The sequence below is a fragment of the Neovison vison genome, chromosome 7 (assembly GCF_020171115.1).
Source record: "Neovison vison isolate M4711 chromosome 7, ASM_NN_V1, whole genome shotgun sequence".
NCBI lineage: Eukaryota > Metazoa > Chordata > Mammalia > Carnivora > Mustelidae > Neogale > Neogale vison.
In genome coordinates, this window is record NC_058097.1 from 48221877 (window position 1) to 48247409 (window position 25533).

At 38.4% G+C, this 25533-nt stretch overlaps 2 protein-coding genes across 6 annotated transcripts in view; both read left to right on the forward strand.

The window, feature by feature from the left end:
- Window positions 1-36: 36 nt before the first annotated feature.
- The window catches only part of LOC122911731 (putative protein ZNF720), a 127934-nt gene continuing 102437 nt past the window's right edge, over window positions 37-25533 (forward strand). For all 3 annotated transcript variants that reach the window (XR_006385505.1, XM_044256724.1, XM_044256723.1), the window contains exon 1: window positions 37-117. The gene's annotated coding sequence lies outside the window, so the exon portion shown is untranslated. The remainder of the gene's footprint in view (window positions 118-25533) is intronic.
- On the forward strand, window positions 38-24656 carry LOC122911708 (zinc finger protein 883-like). Of its 3 annotated transcripts, XM_044256686.1 has the most exons (3): window positions 38-117; window positions 10320-10454; window positions 20817-24656. In XM_044256686.1, the coding sequence occupies exon 3, from the start codon at window positions 20930-20932 to the stop codon at window positions 22604-22606; it is 1677 nt and encodes a 558-aa protein (XP_044112621.1). In that variant the 5' UTR covers window positions 38-117; window positions 10320-10454; window positions 20817-20929; the 3' UTR covers window positions 22607-24656. The 3 variants fall into 3 exon arrangements, with proteins under 3 accessions (XP_044112621.1, XP_044112620.1, XP_044112622.1); XM_044256685.1 differs by lacking the exon at window positions 10320-10454 and having other exon boundaries at window positions 46-117; XM_044256687.1 differs by lacking the exons at window positions 38-117; window positions 10320-10454 and adding an exon at window positions 133-149.

Consider the following 25533-nt stretch of genomic DNA (forward strand, 5'->3'; position numbering starts at 1 on the left):
GCAATACTTCTTTCTGTTAAACAGATCTTGTGTGGAAGCCAAACCTGGTCATCTTTTTGGAGCAAGAGAAGGAGCTCTGGGGTATGAAGAGAAAGAAGAGAGTAGCCACCCGCCCAGGTAGGTGCGACTGAATGAAGCAGATGACAGAGGTGAGGTCCAAATGTGAAGCAGGAAGATTGACCTTAAAATGTGTTTTAAGTAGCTCTCCTTGAATGGTAATTAGTTTGAGAAGCCTAGTTTTAGTTCTCCCCCTCTCACAGAGGGACATCTGCTGTGCAACATTATCAAGCTCTTAAGTTCTCTGAAGATTCTCCTTCAGCTTGAGTGATGATCCATCACATGCACAGTGAGGGCCAGGCAACTACCGTGGGAGTGGGAGGGCCTCCATGACCTGAGAGCTTCTCCATGGGCCGTGAGGGCCCTGGGAAAATCTCCGTATTTCTGGAACTCTACGCTAAACCTTTTCTGAGTTCTTTTTTGCCTTGTGTGAGAAGTGTGTCATGATAACAGTGGACGTATTGGGGTTTTGTGCAGAAATCCTGGGAACACTGGAGATTGATATCCGATGTTTTCTGGTTTATGCTTTCCGATGTGATGGAGGCTTTAATTTTAATAGAGCAAAATTGAGACTCAGTAATCTTACCAGATAATAATGCACCTCCCTAAAATGAGAAAATATAGTCCTTTATTTCCCTTCAAAGTTTCATTTTTCTTTGTACTGACTAATAATAGAAAGTTCCACTTTGTTGCCTTCCTCAGTGGTGAAATAATGTGATGTATCTATTTATATCCTAGAATTCCTACATAAATCACAAATTAATGCCATAAGGGAGCTAGAACATTTAGAACTTAGAACTTATAGCCTATATTAAAAAGTCTCAGTTGTTATTTTATTTCTTAATAATTGCATCATTTTATAATTTTGTATGATATAAAGTTCTTGTGATTTTTGTCATATGTTTTCACTTTCTTATTTGTTATATATCAGATTCATCTCTGATTTTTTTTATATGAATAGTTGTGATATGATATGACGTGGGTGTATGCTGCTAAGAAGTGAGGTGGATAATTAATACAATTCCCATATTGAAAAAAAAAGTTTGTTAATAAGTGTAATTTTACTTCAGGAGAAGTTAACGGTTAGGCTTTTCTGCTTTACTCAGAATGTATCCAAATTTATTTATTTTTTTTTAAAGATTTTATTTATTTGACAGACAGAGATCACAAGTAGGCAGAGAGGCAGGCAGAGAGAGAGGAGGAAGCAGGCTCCCTGCTGAGCAGAGAGCCCGATGTGGGGCTTGATCCCAGGACCCTGGGATCATGACCTGAGCCGAAGGCAGAGGCTTTAACCCACTGAGCCACCCAGGCACCCCAGAATGTATCCAAATTTAATTCCCAATATTTATTTTTTGCAAAATATAAATATTTATTTATAATTTATAATTTATTTATAATCATTATAAATAAATATTTAAAATATTTATTTATAATGATCGCCATCCTGTTTTACAATTTTTTTTTAACATTTTTTTTTTTTTTTTTAAATTTATTTGTCAGAGACAGAGGGAGAGAGTGAGTGAGCACAGGCAGACAGAGAGGCAGGCAGAGGCAGAGGGAGAAGCAGGCTCCCTGCCGAGCAAGGAGCCCGATGTGGGACTCGATCCCAGGACCCTGGGATCATGACCTGAGCCGAAGGCAGCTGCTTAACCAACTGAGCCACCCAGGTGTCCCCTGTTTTACAATTTTGATATTCTTTTTTTCAAAATGAATTTTATTTCTTGGGGTGCTTGGTTCTCTTATTTATTTATTTATTTATGAGAGAGAGAGAGAGAGAGGGAGAGAGCACGAGGTAGTCAGCACTAGTGGGGGGAGGGGGAGAGGGAGAGAATCCTAAACAGACTACCTGAGGGGCTCAATCCCACAACCCTGAGATTGTGACCTGAGGTGAAATCAAGAGTTGGAGGTAAACCTGCTAATTCACCCAGCACCCAAGCCTGCTTGTTTCTAAGGAATGTGTTAGAGCCTTGCATTCTGCATAAGAGGAGGGGCATGTTAATAATACTAAACTTTTTTAGTGTCTTTTAAGTGCTCATTCATAAAATTTTCTGTTAGAACTATTCAGGGTTGATTTTAATGAAATTCTTTACAATTTTACTGTCAATGGGGTTATGCCAATAATTGAAAATACTTGTTTTTCTGGCTACATAGTCACAGTTTAAAATTACAGTTTACAATTACACTTCTTTTTTTTTTCTTTTTTCAATGTTTTATTTATTTATTTGACAGAGAGAGATCACAAGTAGGCAGAGAGGCAGGCAGAGAGAGGGGGGAAGTAGGCTCCCCGCTGAGCAGAGAGCCCTATGTGGGGCTTGATCCCAGGACCCTGAGATCATGACCTGAGCCAAAGCAGAGGCTTAACCACTGAGCCACCCAGGCGCTCTACAATTATACTTCTATAGAAGAAGGTTTCCTTTCAGAAATTCATGTGTTTTTATGTGCACTTCTTTGGGTTAAATTTTGTCTTCTGCTTTTGCAGTTCTATAATAATGTGCTTCCTTTTGTACAGGACTCTCCACATTATTTAGTTGTGATATTGTTGTTGCCTATTTATTTTATTGTAGGATGACAATTTTCAACTCAGTAGATTTCAAGACAATGTGAGTTTATCTCCTGTGAATCAACTTTATGCCTTTTACCAATAAAATTATACATGTATTTGTCTGTATAATTGCCACCCATGCATACTTAATGACTCATCTTGTGTATTTTTTTTTAATTGAGTGAGTGTTGTATTGAGTGTTGTATTGAATTGTTATAATAATAGAATTAATTTCATCATCTTTTGGTGAATGTATATTCCCTTTGCATGAGAGAAACACTTTTAGTGAATTTAGTGTAATTTTTAAACATTTTATACCTCTGTATCAAGTTTTGGTATTTCATTATATTAATTGTGGTGTTATACCCATGATATGCTTTGATACCATTCTCATTAACTTTTGTGTCTTCTCTGTACTTATTTTTATGGAAGTTATGTTAGAGTTTACTTGAAATATTTTAAACGTGTAACAAACCATTTTAAAGTGCTATTGTGAATTGCATACAGAACTCTTCTACTTATCATCTCTACCCCTGCACCCACTTTATGTTACCAGTATCACATTCTTTCATGTTGTAGACTTTGTTGCCTAGATTTATGATTTTTATGCTTTTATATAATAAAGTTCTATAGCAGAAGTAAAAGTGACATGTGCTACTTAATTACAACACTACAGGTTTCTATAATTGTGTAAATACTTGTATTTAGTGGAGAGCTTTATGTTATCATGTGGTTTTAGTTACTGTTTAGAATCCTTTTATTTCTCCTACAAAGACTTCTTTAACATTTCTGTGGGACAGGTAAACTTACAGGGGTTTTTACCTGGGAATGTCTTAATTTCTATAGTTATGGAAAATAGTTTTGCCAGGTAAAATATTATTCTTGGTGGTTGTTTTTTGATCTTTCAGTATATGAATATATTTTCCCATGTAGTTCTTCCTATCTGGTCTGCTGGGAATCCCACTATTAATCTTACAAAGCTCTCTTGTCAAGATGGTTGGCTTTGTCATGCTGTTTCAAAATTCTCTTTTCACCTGTGATTTGTGATAGGTTAATTATGATATGTTGCTGTGTTCCTGTATTGAGATTTATCCTAGTTTGAATTTACTGAGCTTGTTGAGTTAGTCTCTTTCCATATACGTGGGATGTACAGACCTTTAGTTTTTCATGTAAATTCTCTGCCGCCTTTGACTCTTGTCTCCTTATGGGGGCCCCTTAATGGACATATTGGTCCACTTGTTGGTCTTCCATGAGTCCCTTAGACTCGGTTCTTTTCCACATTTTTCTTTGCTCCTATCAGTAAAGAATTTAAAGTGTCTTTAAGATGTTTGAATCTTTATTCTGATTAGTCAAGTCTATGGCTGACCCCTTGGTGTATTTTTAAATTCAGTGATTGTACTCTTCAGCTCCCAATTTCTTTCTTTTTTTTTTTTTTTTAAGACTTTATTTACCTATTTGACAGAGAGAGAGATCACAAGTAGGGAGTAGGCAGAGAGGCAGGCAGAGAGAGAGAGAGGAGGAAGCAGGCTTCCCGCTGAGCAGAGAGCCCGATGCGGGGCTAGATCCCAGGACCCTGGGATCATGACCTGAGCCGAAGGCAGAGGCTTAACCCACTGAGCCACCTGGGTGCCCCAGCTCCCAATTTCTGATTCATTGTTGTTATGCTTTCTGTCTGTTTGGGCTTTCATTTTGGTCATGCATAGTTTCCCTGATAGCATTTAGGTAATCATCTGTTTTCTTCCTCCATCTTTTTCCATCTTTATGATGGGTATATGAATTTTTTGTCAGGCAGTTAATAATAGTTCTTAATTAATTTAAGGCTATTTTAGAGATTTATTGCATTCCTCTGTTTGAAACACATTTTCCTGGTTCTTTGTATGCCTGATTGTATTTTGTTGACATTCTGGAATTTTTTTAAAAAGTAGCCTCTGAGGGGCGCCTGGGTGGCTCAGTGGGTTAAGCCACTGCCTTCAGCTCAGGTCATGATCTCAGGGTCCTGGGATTGAGTCCCGCATCGGGCTCTCTGCTCAGCAGGGAGCCTGCTTCCTCCTCTCTCTCTCTGCCTGCCTCTCTGCCTACTTGTGATCTCTCTCTGTCAAATAAATAAATAAAATCTTAAAAAAAAAAAGTAGCCTCTGTGCCCTAGATTATGGACATACTTTGCAGAGAGAAACACAAATAATAGTAATTCTGGGACCTGGCACACACGTTGTGGGCATTTGTCATGTCTGAATTTTTGTAATTCCCCAGGTATAAAACTGCAGTTAGTACTTCATGTCCACGATAGCTTCCTCTCTCTCTTTGTCTTCAGCTCTGTAGTCTCTCCATTGGTTGAACAAGTGCTCGTCCTTCACTGAGCAACCACCATGGTGCTTCCAGAGGGAGCTCATTCCTTGCTCCTTCCGTGTCAGGCAGGACTGGAACATGTCCTCAGGCAGCGGCAAAGTAGTGAGAGCACTGAACGTACAGGTCACTCAGTTGTTTCTCTCCTGAGGAAGGTGAGAGTGTTCTCACAGTGTTGCCATGGAGTGTCTGGGAGGGTGAACGGCTGTTGTGGGCAAGTGTCACAAACTCTCCTTGTCTCTTTCATGTGGCTCTTCTTCCTTTGTTCTTGCCTGCGGAAGCTGTGTTCTCCTAACTGCTTCTGAGCTCTCTCTAAAATATAAGTCCTTCCATTTTTTGTCTCCATGGAGGAGCACAGTCCTGGTGGTTCCTATTTCCCCCTTTGGCTGATATGCTATAATGAGTATCAATTCTCCACAAGAGCGTTTTAACATACATGCATGTCATTGTACTTAGTGTGGTAACTTAATTTGTATCTTTTAGTTGTGTCTTTCCATAACAGCCAAGACCTCTTGACAAAGACGGGGAAGGGAGAATCAGTTTGTAGAGTGATATGGGAAACTGTGGAAGCTGTGGAAATAAGTATTTATACTTATGAATGACTGGGAATGATGGGGGTTAGTGAAGGACAGAAAGGACATTATAGTGGTTAGAATTGTGGCTTACCTACTACAAAATCCTTAGTGCCACAAGAGATCAAGGATATAAAAAGTTGGGCGAAAACCTCACCTTAAAAGTCAGTTACATTTGCAGAAGACTGTCTTTGAACCCAGGGATGATAATCAATTTTTAAAACATACATATTTCTTGTTTTTTTGAATGATATTTGGAAATTCTGGAAAATCACCTGGCCCATGCTGAAAGTAATCATGCAAATGATTTCAAATTTAAGATTGGTTTAATCATTAACTGACACATTTCAGAATGTTAGACATTTAAAAATGAAGATAAAATGCCTAATGTGATTGATTTGAGAAGTGCTTTCCAGAGGGTTCATTATACTTCCACCAACACATAATCCTTTCTTATTGCAAAGTCCAAGTTTGATACACACTGTAGGCTCCTTAGCCAGACACCACTTTGCAATGCTTACCACAGAATTATTAATTTGAGCTAGGTTTCTTTTGTTAAGAACTTAGGAAGATCTTAGGGCTTTAACTTTCATAATTATGGAGGTGTTTATAATAGAGACAAAACTTACCAGTGCAATGAATCTGGGAAAAACATCAGTCAAGGGTGAAATCCTATTAAAAATCAGAGAGCTCAGTTTCTGTAGAACTAGTATTATAGTAATAAATGTGGGAAAGTTGTTTATGAAAGCTCAAATCTTAATATACATCGTTGTACCCTTACTGAAGAGAAGACTTAAAAATGTAGTAAGGGCAGCATACCATTTAGTCTTCAAGACTCACTCAACAGCAGACATTTCATAATGGGATGAAATGTTGCAAATGTAAACAATGTGCAAAACCTTTAACTTTCTCTCAAAACTTAACAGTATAAGGTAATATATAGTGGGGACAGTGCCAGCAAATGTAAAAAAAATACAAAAACTGTGGCAATGTCTTTAAACAACTACACACTTTCTGAACATCATAGAGTACATACCGTCTGAAACCCTACAAATGTGAAGAATGTGTCAAGGAATTGAATTCATAATCAAATGTATTCAACATGAAATAATATATCCTGGGGGAGACCTTACAAATGTCAACAATGATGGCATGGTCGTTACCTGGAACTGAACTCTTACTCAGCATCAGAGAAAGTATAGTGGATAGAAACCCAAAAATGTAATGATTGATGAATGATCTTTGTTTTTAATATACAGTTCAAAAAGAAAAGTGTCTTCATAAAGGATTAAAATATTAAAGATGTAGACAATTTGCAAAATATGCAGTAGAAAGGGAATCTAAGTAAGAACATTCACAGTAATAAGCAATAAATCATGACCACATTTTAGATATAATCAGAATATTTATTACAGAGAAAAATTCAGTTTAAATTCTTAGATCAATGACATTTTAGCCGTGGACAATGCAGGCTAGAGGGGCTCCAACTGCCTCCAGAAGGGGAAATCTGTGTGTGGCTTTTCTTTTCTTTTCTTTTTTTTTTAAGGATTTTATTTATTCATTTGAGACCGAGAACACCGCGGGGCATGGGGGGAGAACAGAGGGAGAGGGCGAAGCAGGCTCCCCACTGAGTAGGGAACCCAAAGCCTGGCTCCATCCCAGGACCCCAGGATCACGACTTGAGCCGAAGGCTGAGCCTAAGGTAGATGCTTAACTGACAGCCACCCAGGCGTCCAGCATGTAACTCTTGAGTCCCCAGAACTCAAAACCATACCTACTTTTCCATAGAAATAGCCTGTTGTGGATCAGAAACCTTACCTAGAACATCATTAACAGTTAATCATCCCCTTTTTATGTTGTCCATATACTATATAGTATTTTTATAATAAAGTAAGGTTAATAAAAGAAAATATTAGGGAAATCATAATGAAGAGAAATCATGTTTACAGTACTACACTACATTCATAAGAAAGAAAAAATCTATAAATTGACCCGCATTGTTCAAACCCATGTTATTCAGTGGTGAAATGTATCTGTTAATATGCCTGAAAGGAACAAGGTGGGGGATGGATTTCTGGAGAAGGATAATTCGTTTCAGTGTGTGTGTCTCTCTCTCTCTCTTTTTTTTAAACTATATTTGAGATACTTTGCTTGGCAAATATTACTAATTTTATTCTGAAATCATCTCATGCTAAGCCTTTATTGCTTGTGTGCATGCAAAATAATTTGATTCTTGGGGTCTTACCAACATGAGGGCACTGTGATGTGGAATTCATTTATAACCACCTTTTCCATGCAAAATTAAGGAGGCTGTAAGAAGAAAGTCCACATGGAAATGTTGTGTGTGGTTGACGTACAAGAGTGAAATAATTCCTCATGAAGTAGGGAATGAGGGTGTTATTATTTGCATTAAAGTGAAACACAGAAACAGTCTTAATTTTAAATAGTTTTGCCATTTGCTGTTTAAGGAGAATATAGTGGTAGGTTATTTAAAGCTGGATGTATCTTCATCATAGCAATTGATACTAGTAAATATTTGTTACTTGGTTGAAATAAAAGAAATATTCACAGATAACTGAGGAAAGTGTAGCTAACTCTTCCCTAAAAGGTATAAAATTATAGTAAATCCTCACATACTCAATAATTAGCCTCAGTTGAAAAGCATGGAGAGCAGGACACATAGATCCTCCTTGTATTGGGGAATGGGAATGGTTCTTGAATGATATAATGGGCATTTTGACCAAGGATCATAGAGTGATTTTTTTCCCCAGTAGTTTGGTTACAGTGTTTTTGAACTTAATGTATTTTAATTGAGAACACCAAACGGATTTTAATGTGTTAATACCTATGTGTAATAAAAGAAATGTTATTTGACACTGCCTTAGCCACCCCAATTTCATTAAGGTTGTGGGTAAACAGTAACACAAAGTACACTTGACCCTTGAACAACATTGGTTTGAAGTGTGGTGCACTTGTGGTCAGATATAATATGGTATCAGAAAATATATTTTCGCTTCCTTCTGATTTTCTTTTTTCTTTTTTTTAAAAGATTTTATTTATTTATTTGACAGAGAGAGAGAGACAGTGAGAGAGAGAACACAAGCAGAGGGAATGGAAGAGGGAGAAGCAGACTCCTGCTGAACAGGGAGCCTGATAAGGGGACCCGATCCCAGGATCCCAGGATCATGACCTGAGCCTTAGGCAGACGCTTAATGACTGAACCACGCAGGCACCCCTTCCTTCTGATTTTCTTTCTTTCTTTCTTTTTTTTTTTTTTTAAGATATTTATTTATTTATTTGACAGAGAGATGGCAAGTAAGCAGAGAGAGAGAGGAGGAAGCAGGCTCCCTGCGGAGCAGAGCCCAATGTGGGGCTCGATCCCAGGACCCTGAGATCATGACCTGAGCCAAAGGCAGAGGCTTTAACCTGTTGAGCCATTCAGGCACCCCTCCTTCTGATTTTCTTAACATTTTCTTTTCCTGAGCTTCCTTTATTGTAGGAATAACAGATAACACATACATAAAATGTATGTTAGTTGTTTTTGATAGATTAAATTGACTGTTCTTGTCAGCAGTAGGCTATTAAGTGTTGTGGAGTCAAAGTTACACACAGATTTTCATGTGTGGTGGGTATGCTGAACCCCTGCATTATTCAAGGGTCACTTGTACTTGTGAAAGTAGTGGGTGCTATCACTCATAATCTTTTTTCCCCAGTGACCTTAAACCTCAGATTATTTGTGATTAATTTTCCCCACATTTATATATTACAGCTTTTCTTCCTTTTTGTAATTGCTGGGACATATGGTGCTTCTGGTAAGGATAGTAGAGAAATGTTAGTGAGGAGTGTAGCTAAAGCAATGCGTGGAACCACTGCCATTGTACACACTGTGAAGATGAACGTGTCAGACTTCAGTGAATATTTTGGATTTTATTTTTCATGAAAAGGTAGCCCATAAGTCATGTTTCATGCTGAATCCTCTCCATTTGAATGTAAATATTGAACTTTGAAATCTAACCAAATAGTCTGTGTGCATTTGAAAATTGAAATGAGGGGCGCCTGGGTGGCTCAGTGGGTTAAAGCCTCTGCCTTCAGCTCATGTCATGATCCCAGTGTCCTGGGATCGAGCCCTGCATCGGGCTCTCTGCTCAGCGGGGAACCTGCTTCCTTTCCTCTCTCTCTGCCTGCCTCTCTGCCTACTTGTGATCTCTGTCTGTCAAATAAATAAAATCTTAAAAAAAAAAAAAAAGAAAGAAAATTGAAATGATTTCTCTGGTCAAGATTTTCCTTATAGTCCATATATTCTGGTTCACAGAGAGCGGACATGTGTCCACTGGCCCCTGTGGGGCCCAGTGCTGGCACATCTCTGGCCAGGTGGCGCCAGCGTTTACCGTTTCTGGGCAGTACCTTAGATTTCACTCTGAGACCGCCCTGGTTCACTGTTCAGGCTCCCTAGTCCTGCAGAGTCAGGGCTATGCTCAGCACTTGGACAGTGTTGCTGGCTTGGTGCTCTCCCCATAGGCCCGTAAGATGGGCTCTGTGGTTGCCCAGGGTCTTTGTTCATGCTTTCTGGGGACTGGAGGCTATGCTCGGCAGTGGTCCTGCGGTTGTGGGATCCCCCTGGCGTCAGGCTCCCTGCTCAATGGGGCGTCTGCTTTTCCCTCTGCCCTTCCACGCTTGTGCTCATATTCACATTGTCTCTAGGTAAATATGTAAAATCTTTAAAAAAAAAAAAAAAAGGGTGGGGTAGGAGGGAAGAAAAGTATTGAAAAAAAATTATGTCACCATTTTTTTTTTTTTTTTTTGAGAGGGAATCATGATCAGGCTCCATGTCCAGTTCAGTGCAGGATGTGGGAACCACACTGAGATAATGGTCTGAGCTGAAACCTCGAGTCAGACACGTACCTGACTGAGCCACTCATTGGACCTCATTCCACCATTTGGTAATATCAGCCGTCTTGATGACTGTTTTAATGTCTCATGTGCGAAAAATCAATGTTTCCATATATGTGTGTGTGTGTTTTTATATATATGTGATTAAATATGCATACATACTAACACAGATTATGTTTGTTTTCGTGTAGGATCTTGAAATGGAGTGTATTTAGGTATCGAAAACACTGAATAACAGTGATAGACTCCTTTAGTGTTAGAGATTATTCTGTATGATATTGATATTGCCAGGCTGGTGGTTTGATTGGTTCTTACCATATGGGGTGTTTTTTTGGTCACTTTATTTGTTTTTGCCCCCCCCACCCCATTCTTTCCTCCTGTTTTTGTTGTAGCTCTTGGAAAATTCCAATGAGGTATATTCAGGCAAAGTTTGGTCTTACCAGGAACATTCGGTTTATTTATGTTTAGTGTTACAATGGAGATAATGGGGTTTGGATTTAGCAAGTTTTTTATGTTTTTCCTTATAACCTACCTATTTTTTAAAGTATTTGTTAAAATATTTGTTTCTTATGTTTTCCTGAATAGATTTTATTAAAACAGCTCTACTTTTCATCCTATTTCTGCGAATGTGTCCCCAGTACCATATTGTTTTAACTAGAGATTAAAGGATGGTTAAAAAAAAAATGCTTTTTAAATCTAGTCACTGTGAAATTATATCCTACCTTTAATTTCAACTTGTCAACATATACATTATAATATTTATCTAGTTATCTACATCTATTTTTTTGAGGATGAATTTGTGTTTTTTTTTTTTTTTTTTTTTTTAGATTTTATTTATTTATTTGACAGAGGGAGAGAGATCAAGTAGAGAGGCAGGCAGAGAAAGAGGGGGAAGCGGGTTCCCCACTGATCAGAAGGCCAGATGTGGGGCTTTATCCCAAGACCCTGAGATCATGACCGAAGGCAGAGGCCCAACCCACTGAGCCACTAATTTTTCTTATTAAGGTCACATGGAAATCACAAGTAAATAGCTCAATGTAATTTCCATAAACTGATCATATCTCTGTAAGCCAGTGAGATCAAGAAACAATATTATTTATCCTCTAAAATTCCCCTTGAGCTCCTCAGTAACTTAACTTTCCCCAAAGTTCAGCACTCTTTTGACCTGTAAGGCAAGAGATTGCTGTCCTCAGTTTTGTACTTTATATAAATGTAATCAACAGCAGGAATTCTTTTCTTTTTCTTAAGGTGGTTTTTGTTTGTTTGTTTTTTGTTTTTAATTTGACAGATGGAGATCACAAGTAGAGAAGCAGGCAGAGAGTGAGGGGGGAAGCAGGTTCCCCCCTGAGCAGAGAGCCTGATGCTGGGCTCAATCCCAGGACCCTGGGATCATGACCTCAGCCCAAGGCAGAGGCTTTATCCCACTGAGCCACCCAGGTGCCCCAGGAACCCTTTTATATTTGGCTTTTTATTTTTCTTTCCAACTATTCTTTGTGAGTTTATCTGTATTTACTGCATAGTACTGTCCATCATTTATTAGAATGGAAGGTTCCAATTCCATTGTGTGAATATCTACTAACTGCATCATTCTACTATTGTTGGACAGGTGGGTGGTTCTCAGTGTACAACTGTCTTTGACTAGTACTGACATGTAAAATCTGTAATTTGTCTTTTATTAAAACATGCACACCTATCTCCTTGCTATATATATATATATATATATATATATATATATGGGTTAATTGTTAGTAAATATATTTAAATGTGTTATGCTTTAATAAATACTCCCAAACACTTTGCCAAAATACTTGTTAACGATCGTCATACCCACCAGCAGTGTATGGGATTTCTGGCTTATTGCAGTCTTTCCAAAACTTGGTACTTTATGTCATTTTCACTGTAGCCTTTTTTTTTTTTTTAAAGATTTTATTTATTTATTTTTCCCAGAGAGACAGAGAGAAGGAGTGGTGGGGAGGAGCAGAGGGAGAAGCAGGCTCCCCCCTCCACAGGGAGAGCCCCATGCGGGACTCGATCCCAGGACTCCTGGGATCATAACCTGAGTCGAAAGTGCGCTTAACCAACTGAGCCACCCAGGTGCCCCATCACAGTAGCCTTCTGGTTGGTGTGTGATGTAACCAAGTCTTAGTTTTATTTCCTTTTTTTGTTTTTGTTTGTCACTTCCTGTTAGTATGATGTTGGTCATTAAACTTTGGATACCAGTCTTTTTTTCAAAGTGTTTAATTGGTCGTTGTGCCCATTTTTACTGTGTATTTTACTTCAGTCTTAGTTTTATATATATGATGAGAGTTAAGTCCTTTGTATTCTTTCTATATCTCTCTTTTGTTCTCTTGAGCTTGTGATGCAGAGATGTTCTTAATTTTAATGTATCCAGTTTATCAGTTCACCCTTCATGGTTTGTGATTTTTATCATTTTCAGATATCTTTCCTTATACCAAGACCACAGAAATAGATTCCTCTTGTGCTTTTCTAAAAAATCATTATCTTTACAGTTTTGATAAAAAATCTATTAAAATTCAATGTGTTGGGTGGTTTATGCAGTGACTGACGTTTTCTATTCTTTTTTCCTTTTTACCCCCTTGTATTTAATAACAAATTGAAATATATTTCGAAAATGTCATATTTGTGCTTTCTTTCAATTTGCTTACCGAAGTCATTTCTTGACATCATTAAACGTCACCTCAGTTTTGGAGCCGACTTTTCCCATGATTTCTCTCCATCTTTTCCTGCCTCTAGTTAACATTTATAGTTTTGTAGCATGGTACTCAATGTCAGTTTTGAGGTCAAAAAACCTCCATGGGCCTCTTTGCTCAGGTGAATTATTCCTGTATTCCCATAGCAAAATGAATTCCAGGGTCTTGGCAAATGAACATGCATCTGCTTGTTATACACTGTAGCGGAATCTTGACAAGCTGATAACTGTTATATCATTATCTCTTTAGTTCAGGGGGTGAAGGTTAAATTCTACAGATTTTATTGCCAGACATGTGAGTATATACAATTCGTTGGTCATTGACTCTAAAGTAAATTCCCACTAGCGATGACAGCTTTTGGGTGAAATGATTTCTCCTGTGGTTTTGGGTGGATACTTGTTTTGCATGTTTACATAGTGGCCAGGGATGTGTGCAGTGTGGTACGTACGGTGTGGGTCTCCGGTGTCTTCCAGGTCATTAACATTAGCTCTCTGGATGCTTGTTGGAAGGAGCTTGAAGTAGAAGCTTCCAAGTACAAGAGTTTTTAATTTTCTGTTGTATGTCACTGTCAAATGAGCAGTAAAATATGAAGGGAAATGTATTTTGGATACTGTTGTACATATCAGAACCAAATCTTACCTTTGCTGTATACGGTATTATTACTATTCTTGAAATCATGTTGCAAGCTCGTGATTGGGATCAGTGTGCTTCCATGATGTTGATCCAGGAGAGACACAAGCCGTGTGTCAAGTGGATTCATAGAATCAATGTTCTTTACCTAACTTCAGGGCTACCCACCCTCCTTTTGCCCTTGTGATCACCTTTGTTTCATTTTACACAATCTCCTACATCTTTTTAGGTCTGTGTTGCTCTTTTTAATATTCCCTGTTGATGGTTGGTGAACAACTTTTCAGTACTCCTCTGCACTAATTCCTGTGTTTTCCAATTCTCATCCCTTTTATTGAAATAGCCATGATTCTGCTGTATCTAGGACCTGCTTTGCCTGGTTAAGAGTACAGAATACTCGCATCTTTTCAGATACATGGAAATTGTATGCTTTTGCAGAGTTTTGTTTTTCCTTCACACTTCTCCCTTAGAAAGATCGCGACAGAAATTTAAGGTAGACCTTCATGGGTATTGTGATTTCTTCACCTGGTTGAATGCAGGGCCCCCAGGGACATTGCAGAAGGGAGCATGACAGCTCATCCACTTCTGCATTGTATCCTGAGGATCATAGCCTCCTGGTGTAAATTGAATACGTTTATCCTGGATGCTGTGTAAGGTTAATGAGTGTTTCATGAGGCGGTATACACATGGAAAATGAGGCAGGATCCAAGCTGGGATCAAACTGAATGGTGGATACTGTTGGGATGTGATTTTCGATGGGTTTCAGTTTCTGCAGGTGTTATGGATAGAAGCACTCAAAGTTTTATTCTCATTGTTTTTCCATTGATGTGTGTGTATAAAAAGCCTTGGGAAAATATGATACTACCTTGCTCCTGGGTAGAGGACTGAATTTGTTTACTGCATAGGTAAATGGAGAGGGCTCCCTCAAATGAAACGGCGCAATGCGGGCAGATGTGCTCTTTGTTCCTTTAATATGTTGTCATTCCCTATGCTCAAGAGTCTCACAGATGTGACACAGACCCACTGCATGTGCAGTGTCCACATGTATGAATTGTGGTTGGGAGGCTGGTAAGTGAAATTCGTGTGAGCAAGAAGATGATCGTGATTGCTGTGACCTGAGCTGTAAGATCCTTGGACTTTGATCCAGGATCTCTTGTCTTCTGCCAGCACTGGAAAATTGTTAGAAGCCAATTTGTCACATTATAAAATGTGTGTAGTCTTGAAATTTTTATAGTTTTCAAGGTTATCCGTGGACTTTATTCAAAACAAAATAGATACTCATGGGTGTATGTTTCTGGTTTTGTTTGTTCATTTGTTGTTTGGATTGTACATATAAGTGAAATCATACAGTGTTTTTTCTTTGACTTATTTCACATAGCATAATATCTTCTAGGTCTATCCACATTGTCATAAGTGGCAAGAAACAACCAAAAAGCAGAAACAGACCCATAAATACGTTTAACAATGTGCTGGTTGCCAGCGTGAAACGCAGAGGGACGATGGGCAAAATGGGTGAAGGAGGTGGGAAGTATAGGCTTCCAATTACAGAACAAATAAATCATGGTGATAAAAGTTACAGCGTAAGGAATATATTCCATGGTATTATAGCATTGTACAGTGACAGACAGTAGCTCACTTGTGAGCGTTGTAGAACCTATAGAGTTGTCAAAACACTGTGTTGTACATCTGAACCAGCGTAACAATCTGTGTCATTGATGCCTTAATAGAAAACAAACCAGACAAAGATGTGCATATACATACATAGGTTCTAACTACTTTCTTTAGAACTTGCATGTAAAGAAAGCTAACCTATTCCAAATGAAGCTAATCCTATGTATTCATAATTGGATATAGACTTAAGAAAGCAAATTTTTCTGTAATGCAATAGAGATCAGGTTAAACTGCTGGAGGAGAGAGTTCCTAACAGAGTGGAGCAGTAAGTCAGACATGGAAGAGCCCAGAGCCCTCACACCTGAGCAACTAGGACATACATGGAAGCACATCCATTTCTGAGAGAGCTTCTTGCCTAGTTTTCCCTGCAGTGTATATTTTCTGTCTCTCTTATCATTAACCTTTATGTAATAAGGGCCAAATATCTGCACAAGTGGATTCTTTTGAGGATGCTGGAAATTGCAACAGATTTTATTTCCTGTTAGGCAAAGTCAGTTTTTAGGAGGAAGCCTGACGTGAAAACAGAAGAGATCCTATAGTGTGAAGCACTGAAGTAAAAGTGTAGAGAAACCTTGATATTTTTAAAAATCTGTGTCATCTGTGGGGTCCAAGCTCAGAAACCAGTGTTGTACCCAGATTGCACCTGTGTGAGTTGTCCATGTGGGAGCTGTTTGCACAAATGCTTCCGGCATGGGAACGTGAAGAAGGAGAAATAAAAGAGGCCGAGAGAAGGGTGGTTGATGAAGTCCGCCATGCAGAGGTGGAGTTGGCTCGAATGAAAAGTGAAGGGAGGGAAGGACTCCAGGGTTAGCCTCTTCCCTGTGTTTAGGAACCCTTTAAATTGCTTATCTTAGGTCACACAGGCCTGCAATTTTGTCCAGAGCCTATATTCTCAAAGTCTGACTGCCCAGATGCAACCGTGTTCTTCAGATTCTAGAAATAGTGTTTGGTTTGCTTTTGTTTTTAAAAACACACTTAGTGCCCTTGACGAACTTAAGCTGGATTCCACGCATCCTTGATTCAGTCTCCTGGTTCCCATGTGAGATGTGCCTCTTTCTTCTATTTTTCCACCACCTAGAAAGGAATTAATTTTTGTCATTCTTTGGTTAAACCTGAGAGATAAATGAGCTAAGGGAGCCGAAGATTCAGCCCTGGCATTAAATGAACTTTGTTCCCCGTCCACTTGACTAGATCAGTGACATTTATATAGAGAGGTACCGTGCTATGGGCACTCTCAGGAAAGACTAGAACTTTATTCTTGAGAGACAGAAATTGGACAGGACATCGGTCAGTATGAGGACTGGGACTGGGCTCTGAACTCCCAGTCCATCTGTGTTTCAGTGGAGAAAGCCCGCAGTGTTTTGGGGACCCTGGAGGACATCATGAAGTGAGGGCAGGGCACCTGCTGGAGGTGAGAGGACCACGATTCTTAGACATCGGTTAGCCTCCCAAGTCTGGGTCTCTGGACCAAGTCTTTGTGATTCAGCTGATCAGAATGCGAGGAGGAGCCTGTGAAAGCCCGTGATCACACACGAAGGACAGAGCTTATATACACTGTTACAGGAGGTATATTTGGCTTGATATTTGAATAAAAGGGGAACTTTAATGTGTGCGTTTAGCTTATGATGTACTTGCTATCTTGGGCATTTATTTCCCAGTAGTTACTATGTGTCTTTTGAAGACTGTCAGGCACTGTCACCAGTGTGAGCCATTACAGATTCGTATGCTTCATTTCCTCTGTGTTCTCTGCTGGATTCCTCCACTTGAAGGTTAATAATTTTTCTCATTTATTGTTATGGGCTTTGGGAGAATTTACTGAAAGATGTGCATAAGTAGTTTTACTTAATCAGGAGAACTCCCTTCTCTGTTTTGCTTTGTAGTCTGCTTTGAAAGAGAAGGCTCTCTCCTCTGTTAGCTGAAGATACCGTTGTTGGAAGTCGAGATTATGAATAAACAATAGCTTGGCCTTGTGTATTTCCATTTTATTCCACACTCACGTCGCAGACATAGCATTTCTTATCACTTCTCTGTTGCTCTAGAGAAAGAAAACATGCATCCTGAACGCTCCACTGCCTTAAAATTGTAAAATACAACTCCGCACAAAAGCTACATGAGAAAGATACTTTGAATGCTATACGAGACTCAAAAATGATAGTAATTTTCCTCCTATTCTTGTGTGTTTGTGGTGTTTTCACAAGACACAGAAACCTTCATCCACAAATATATTCAAAATTTTTATCACTGAAAGCATTTCTCCGTTTCTTTCTTTTGTTCGTTTTTTAAAGATTTTATTTATTTATTTGACAGCAAGAGAGGGAACACAGGGAGTTCCTGGGTGGCTCAGTGGGTTAAGCCTCTGCCTTCAGCTCAGGTCATGATCTCGGGGTCCTGGGATTGAGCCGCACATCAGGCTCTCTCCTCAGCAGGGAACTTGCTTCCCCCTCTCTGCCTGCCTCTCTGCCTACTTGTGATCTCTCTCTCTCTCTCTCTATCAAATAAATAAATAAAATCTTAAAAAAAAAGAGAGAGAGAGAGAATGGGAACACAAACAGGGGGAGTAGGACAGGGAGAAACAGGCTTCCTGCTGAGCAGGGAGCCCAATGCAGGCCCCCAGCCAAAGGCAGACCCTATCTGAAGGCAGACGCTTAATGACTGAGCCACCCAGGTGCCCCAGCATTTCTGTTTCAATGACATTAAAAACAAAACAAAACAAAAAACCTCTAGTCTATCATTTTTATTCTTTTTTATTGAATTCGTAATTAAAAAAAAAAGATTTTATTTATTTATTTGACAGAGACAGAGATCACAAGTAGGCAGAGGGAGAGGAGGAAGCAAGGCTCCCTGCTGAGCAGAGAGCCCAATGCAGGACTTGATCACGGGACTCTGGGATCATGACCTGAGCTGAAGGCAGAGGCTTTAACCCACTGAGCCACCCAGGCACCCCTATAATTTTTTTTTTTTATGTTTTATCCTTACTTACCTGTTTTAGTTAATATGTTCTGTGGTTTAGTCATGTTTGCATTCCCACTGTCACTTTGAAACCTGCTGTGAGCCTTCTTTTAGGGATGCTTCTGTCTAGTGGTCTGTTTGTCTCAGAGCAATTCAGTTTCAGACAATCTGGGGTAAAACTCAGGATGTACTGTAACTGAAGTTTTGCCACAATATTTTTTGAAAGGTGAAGAACAACTCTACTGTTTGCATAGGTTAGTGTGGATTCATGGGTAAATTTATGAAAACATGTTACCATGTAATGTAGTGAGTAGTAAATGTTGAGGAAGGATTGTTGTTTTGTTCTTGGTATTAGAAGTTGTAATTTCCACAACATTCTTTACGTTCAAAGTCATTCTTTTTATTTTTGGAATATAAGAGTATGGCACGTGAACTAAGATATTGGCATCACTTACAAGCTCGTGAGAAATGTGGAAACTCAGATCCCACCTAGAAATCAAATCAGAATATAAGTTTTGACAGGATCTTCACTTCACATTAACATTGGATAAGGACAGGTGTAGCTCATCTCTACATTTTTGTTAGCTATCCCTGTATATATGTCTGTGGTGCATTATTGTGATAACTATAGCTTTATACTGTGTTTTAAATCAGGGGGTGTAGTGCCTCCAACGTACTCTTCAGTTTGAAAATTATTCTGGGGATGTTATCCTGTAACAGCCACATGAATGTTAAGAGGGGTTTTGATCTGCCAAAAAAAGGGCATTGGAATTTTGAAAGAGACTTTCAGTGTTATATTACTTTTTATTCTGATCTGCTTTATTTATGTTTGATTTTTCATTGTTATTTCCTTCCTCTACTAAATTTGATGTTTATGTCTCTTCTTTTTCTATTTCCTTGTAGTATAACATTACCTTGTTTATATGAACCTTTTTTTCTTTAATCAGGCATTTGTAGCATTAAAAAATAGAAATTTGAAAGGCTACTGTGGAAAATTAGCAGAAATAAATAGTACAAGTGATGACCAAACAGTAAAATCACATACGAATAAAAATAGGCATTCCTTAAGGTGTTCTACAGATCATGTCATCTGTGAACAGTTAGTTTTCTTCTTCTTTTTTTTTTTTAATTGGATTCCTTTGACATATTTTTTCTTTCCTGATTGTTCTGACTGGAATATCCAGTACTATGTTGAATGGAAGTGCGGACGTCACTCCATTACCTCGTTTCTGGTAACACAGGAGAAGCATTCAGTCTTTTACTATTGAATGCACTAGGTTTCAGCTTTTAGCACCTATATGGCCTGTGTTATACTGAGGTGGTTTCCTTCTGTTCTGCTCTTGAGTGATTTTAGTCATGAAACTCATGTTCTGCATCAGTTAATACGAACGTGTCATGTTTGGCCTTCGTTCTGTTAATGCAAACTCTTAAATTTATAGATTTCCAAATGTTAAAAAGACCCTGAACTTCAGGAGGAATTCTCAATTGATTATGTTGTAAAATAGTGAAATGTGCTTTTGATTCAGTTTGCTTTATTTTATTGTGGACTTAGAATAACTACTCCTCATAGGTAGTAGTTTCTGGTCTTCTCTGTTCATGGTGTCTTACTTGGCTTTGATAACCTGGTAGAGATGGTGTCACAGAGATTGCTTGATAGTTTCCTTTTGCTTCATTCCTTGGAAATGCTGGAGAGATTTAAAGTACTTTCTCTTTAAATGTTTGAATTATCCAGTGCATTTATCTGGTACAGGACTTTCTTTGTTGGGAGGTTGTTTTTTTGTTTTTTGAATTATTATTACTTTTTCAATCTACTTAATAGTAGATGATTTGATATATTTATTTTTTCAAATTATTTCTCCATAATGAAGTCAGGTATGTTATATACATTTTGAGATTTACACAAGTTTTTTTGATCCCTATTTGTGGTCATATAATTATCCATCATCACCTCAAATTGTTTTTATTTCTAGGGTATCGGTTATATTGTGCCTGCTTTCACTTCTTCACTTCTGATTTTACTTAGTATTTTCTCTTCCATTCTTTATTTAGTAGAAAGTATATCGATTTTGTTGATCTTTTCGAAAATGCAGTCTTCCTATTGTTGATGTTTTCCTGTTTTTGCTATCTCCTCTTTTGTTGATTTCTATTTTAAGTTTAAATTTGCTTCCTTCTGCTAATTTTGGGGTCAGTGGCACTCTTCCTGTTTTTTTGAGATACAGGATTATGATCTGTGCTTCAGCATTATACTTTGGAACTGTGTGATAGCTTTTGTGGTCTGTACATTGTCTGCAAGTTTATGTCTCCTTGGAGCAATGAAGTCCTGATGATTCTTTCTCAGCCATATTGCTGAAGTTCTGTGATTGATTTTATTTTGCATATTAGAAGCTTTCATTATATTCATCTGAGAATAGTAAGTGGAATGATTTTACTTTTTTCTTATTCGATATCTTTCAGCTGTATCTTCACATGGCACCCAGAGTTTCCTGCCAAAGCTGTGCATAGAAGCTTCTTTCCAAAACGTGGCAGTGGGTAGATATAAACATAGTGCCCTTGAGAATTTACATTTAATGATAGACTGGAAAAATGATGGGGAAAGTGAAGAGCATCAAAGATATCATGAAGGACATAACGAAACTGAGACTACGGTCCGTAATATGAATCTGACTGCCCAAAATGGTGAAGGATATAAAACACTTTGGAAAACATCCCTTCTTAAGTCTGCTACTTCTGCAAAGCAGTGTCTTTCTATGAGCAAGGGCTCAAATCAAATGGTCAAACATACATATCTGGAGAATGAAAATTTGGAAAATCTGGAAAGTTGCTTAGTCCATGCTGAAAATAATTATTTGAACCATTTTGAAAGTAGGATTGGATTGACTGAGTCAAATATTTCTGAAAATCAGAGACTTAAAAATGATGAACAAAGTGCTCAGTGGGAACCATTGGAAAGGTCCTTCACTGAGGATTCAACACTACAAGATGACCAGAACATTGCTCAGTGTGGTGAATCTGAGAACAAATTTAACGAGGGTTCAAATGTTAATAAACATGTGAGGACTCATTTTCCAGAGAATCATTATGAATGTGATAAATGTGTGGAAGTCTCTTACCAAAGCTCTGACCTGATTATACATAAGAATATCCCTATAGGAGAAAATCCTTGTAAATACAATGAATGTGGGAAATCTGTTAACCAGTCCTCCAGTGTGGGTGATTATCAGAGAATTCACATGGAAAGAAATTTACACAGATGTAATAAAACAGGAAACATGTTGGGCCAATCATCAGGACTAAACATACGTAACACAGTCACTACTGGACAGAAAACTTGCATTTGTGAGGAATGTGGTAAAGCCTTTGACTGGCACACAACACTATCTCAACATCAGCCAATGCATACTGGAGAGAAACCTTACAAATGTGAAGAATGTAGCAAGGTCTTTATCCACAATTCACACCTTAATCAACATGACAGAATTCATCCTGGAGAGAAACCTTACCAATGTGAAGAATGTGGAAAGGCCTTTAACCAGCACTCAATGCTTACTCGACATCAAAGAATTCATACTGGAGAGAAACCTTACCAATGTGAAGAATGTGGCAAGGCCTTTAACCAGCACTCAAACCTTATTCAGCATCACAGAATTCATACTGGAGAGAAACCTTACCAATGTAAAGAATGTGGCCAGGCCTTTAACCATCACTCAAGTCTTACTCAACATCACAGAATTCACAGTGGTGAAAAACCTTACATATGTAAAGAATGTGGTCAGTCCTTTAACCAGCACTCTAACCTTACTCGACATCACAGAATTCATAGTGGAGAGAAACCTTACATATGTAAAGAATGTGGCCAGGCCTTTAACCAGCACTCAAAGCTTACTGAACATCTCAGAATTCATACTGGAGAGAAACCTTACATATGTAAAGAATGTGGTCAGGCCTTTAACCGGCACTCACACCTGACTCGACATCACAGAATTCACAGTGGAGAGAAACCTTACCAATGTCAAGAATGTGGTAAGGCCTTTAACCAGCAATCAAAGCTTACTGAACATCACAGAATTCATACTGGAGAGAAACCTTATATATGTAAAGAATGTGGCCAGGCCTTTAACCGGCACTCGCACCTGACTCGGCATCACAGAATTCATAGTGGAGAGAAACCTTACATATGTAAAGAATGTGGTGACACCTTTATCCAGCACTCACACCTGACTAGACATCACAGAATTCATACTTGAAGGAATCCTAACCAAAATAAAGAACATGTCAAGGCCTTTAGGCAATCCTAAAGTCTGATTTGATCAGAGAATGTATACTGGAAAAGGTTTTGCAAACATAATTTGGCAAGCCCTTTAATCAGAAGTCAAGCTTTATTGAACATCAGAGAATTCATATTGGAGAAAAAAACTTAGAAATGTAAAGAATGTGGTAAAACTTTTTTAGGATTGCTCAACCCTTACTCAGCATAGAGTTCATACTGAGGGGAAACATTGCAAAGGTAAAGGAATGTGTCAGGCCTCTGGCTGGAACTCTCAACTCACTAAACATCATAGTTCTCATACAGCACAGAAGCTGTAAAATATAGAGAATTTGCAGTGCCTTTAATTGGAATTCAATTCTTAATATCTGAAAATTGACACTAGATTCAAACCCTACAAACTTAATGAATGAGGAGAGACCTTCATTTTAAATATACACTTTAGCAAACACCCGTGAGTACATAAAAGAAAGTAATTTGGAAGATCTAAATATTTAGAAATATATGTAACCGAACATCAGATATCAGTAAATGTCACAGAAGTCAAGTAGAAAGCACTGCAGCAGTCAGTCTGTTCTGACATTACATCAGAATATTCATGATAAGGAGTAATAACCAAGTTAAACTGTTACAAAAATGTCTGTCCTGTTATGCTTCAAAAGATTAAGTGGATAAATTTTTGCATAGTTCTAATTAACTTCAATATTTTTTTTACATGGGCGCTCTCTGATATTTATGTCTAGCACATATTATTAGAGGGTAAGTGTATACTTAACCCTCAGTCGCTTCAGAGAATACGCTTATTTTTAGTATGTGTGAAATTATGTGACTGATTATTGCTTCATCAAAGATGAGATTTCTCCTTCATTAGGTGGAACTCACACATATCTAATTATCCATGAAAGATGGACAATATAATATACAATATATGAAGAAAATCTAAATGGACATATTGTTTGTGGTTATAACTTTAATGACAGTTGTCACGGAAAAGGTGTTCGGAACATCATCTTCATTATAAAAACAAAGATTTTCTGAATGTTATAAATAAAATATTTTAACAACTGGTATTAGAGGCAGAAGTGGTGGCAATCCAATAAAATACTGACGTATCCTTAATAGCAATAGTTAGAAGTAGAGAATATTAGTGGATGTGGTTGAAAGGAAGAAATCCTCACAGACATCATAAAGAGGACATGTAACTCTTCCCTGATACGGCATACATCCACATTTGTTGCAAATGATCTTACACCTGAAAATTATTAAAATCACTATTTCCACATCATTATATCAGCACTTGAATGCTTTTTAATGCTTCAATTCTGTATTTTGAGTAAGGATTATAGAGGGGATTGAAATGCATAACTTAGTCTATTGTGAACTTAATATTTTTTAATTAATAAAACATAATGGTTTTTATCATGTTAACATGGTTATGTAATGAGTGAAGTGTTATCTGACTACCAATGTTAACCTATCTCATTTTATATAAGGTTGTAGATAACTGATTGTATCTATCACCTTTTTGGCAACAGAGTGGAACTATATCTAGTAATCCGTTTTCTCAGTGGCCTTAATGTGTAGCTAATGTGTGATTGTTTTCCCCTTAGTTTATCGTATCATTTTCTCCTCCTTGGGACCAGTGGGGTAATAGAACAGATATATTATAGATGGTATATGGGTCTCACTGATTGACTAACTGAAGTACTCTATGACAATGCTACTTAGCATACATTTCGTGTAGGTAGGAGTTTTGCAGGGGACTTTAAGTGACACAGGGCGATCTTACTAGTGCATTCCCTACATAACAAGCTGCAGAGTCAGAAGTTAATGTACCTTCTCATATGACATTCCCAGTCCACCTTTCTGAGCAACCACTGTCTCCCACGACCTTCCCCTTACGTGTCCTTCAGAGAAGACTCCCACTGAGCTTACTTAAACCTATTTCAGTTTGAAAGGCTCTCTGGACTTCCCCAGGGACTCTAAAGTGCTCTACCTTGGCCCCTAATAAAGGTATGTGCCCCACTTCATATGTGTGGATGTTGTTTTCATGTCTATCAAGTAAACGTACATGTACAATGGTGGGTGGTATGTAGGAGTGATACTGTAGCCCCAGTTAAGAAAGAGAAAGTACAGAGGGTGAAGAACTGGCATGAGTTCTGCATGTGGTGAGAGGACGCCGTTCCTGGGTTGCACAACTGACTCCCTGGAATTAGAAAAACAACTTACGCTTGTTTATTTTCCTAGTGATCTACAGTTCTCCATTTCTGTTTATCCCCAGTTTTATTTCCACCTACACAGGCATCTCAAACGTTCTTCTTTGCCTGCGTTGTGGTGAGAGTGTCCTCACTGACCTCTTAATTGCCATTAGAGATGAGTACGGTGGATGGGTATCAATTCAGAAATTTAGCCCTGGTTGTGGGATGCGAATGTAAGTGAAAGAGTGTGGTGGCACTGCCCTTAGAAAAGTAAGACCTATTAAAAGAAAATGTGATTAACTCCTTTCAGTGTGGGTAGGGAACTCAACATGGCTGCCTTTAGTCCCTCGAAAGGCACAGGCATCTCTTGGTGGGGTCATCTGATGAGTACATGTAATGGAATGAAGGAATCCGCCCATGTGGTGGGTTTCTGAGGAGTAGGGAAGTCCTATTTTATCTTCACAATTGAATTGAATTCCTGTGTTAGTGAGGACCAGATGCTGTTGTGTTGACTGTGTTTGCCCAGGCCTAGATCACGGCGGAGGATGGAGGAAGGGTATTGGATGATGCAGTCATTTGGAGCATAGCTTTAAAATGGCACATGGCAGAGTAGATGTTGATGATGAAGGCGCCTTCTGCACAGTGGAATAGGCAGGATCAGCAAGGCTTGTGCTGTGGTTTGCAAAAGTGCTAGTATCCCAGGTGTATA

Bases quoted from the DNA above. Each gene is read 5' to 3' on its own strand.
- LOC122911708 (XM_044256685.1), top strand. From the start codon at position 84: ATGAAGAGAAAGAAGAGAGTAGCCACCCGCCCAG. The intron at 118-20,816 runs GTAGGTGCGACT...GATATCTTTCAG, and splicing joins GAGAGTAGCCACCCGCCCAG to CTGTATCTTCACATGGCACC.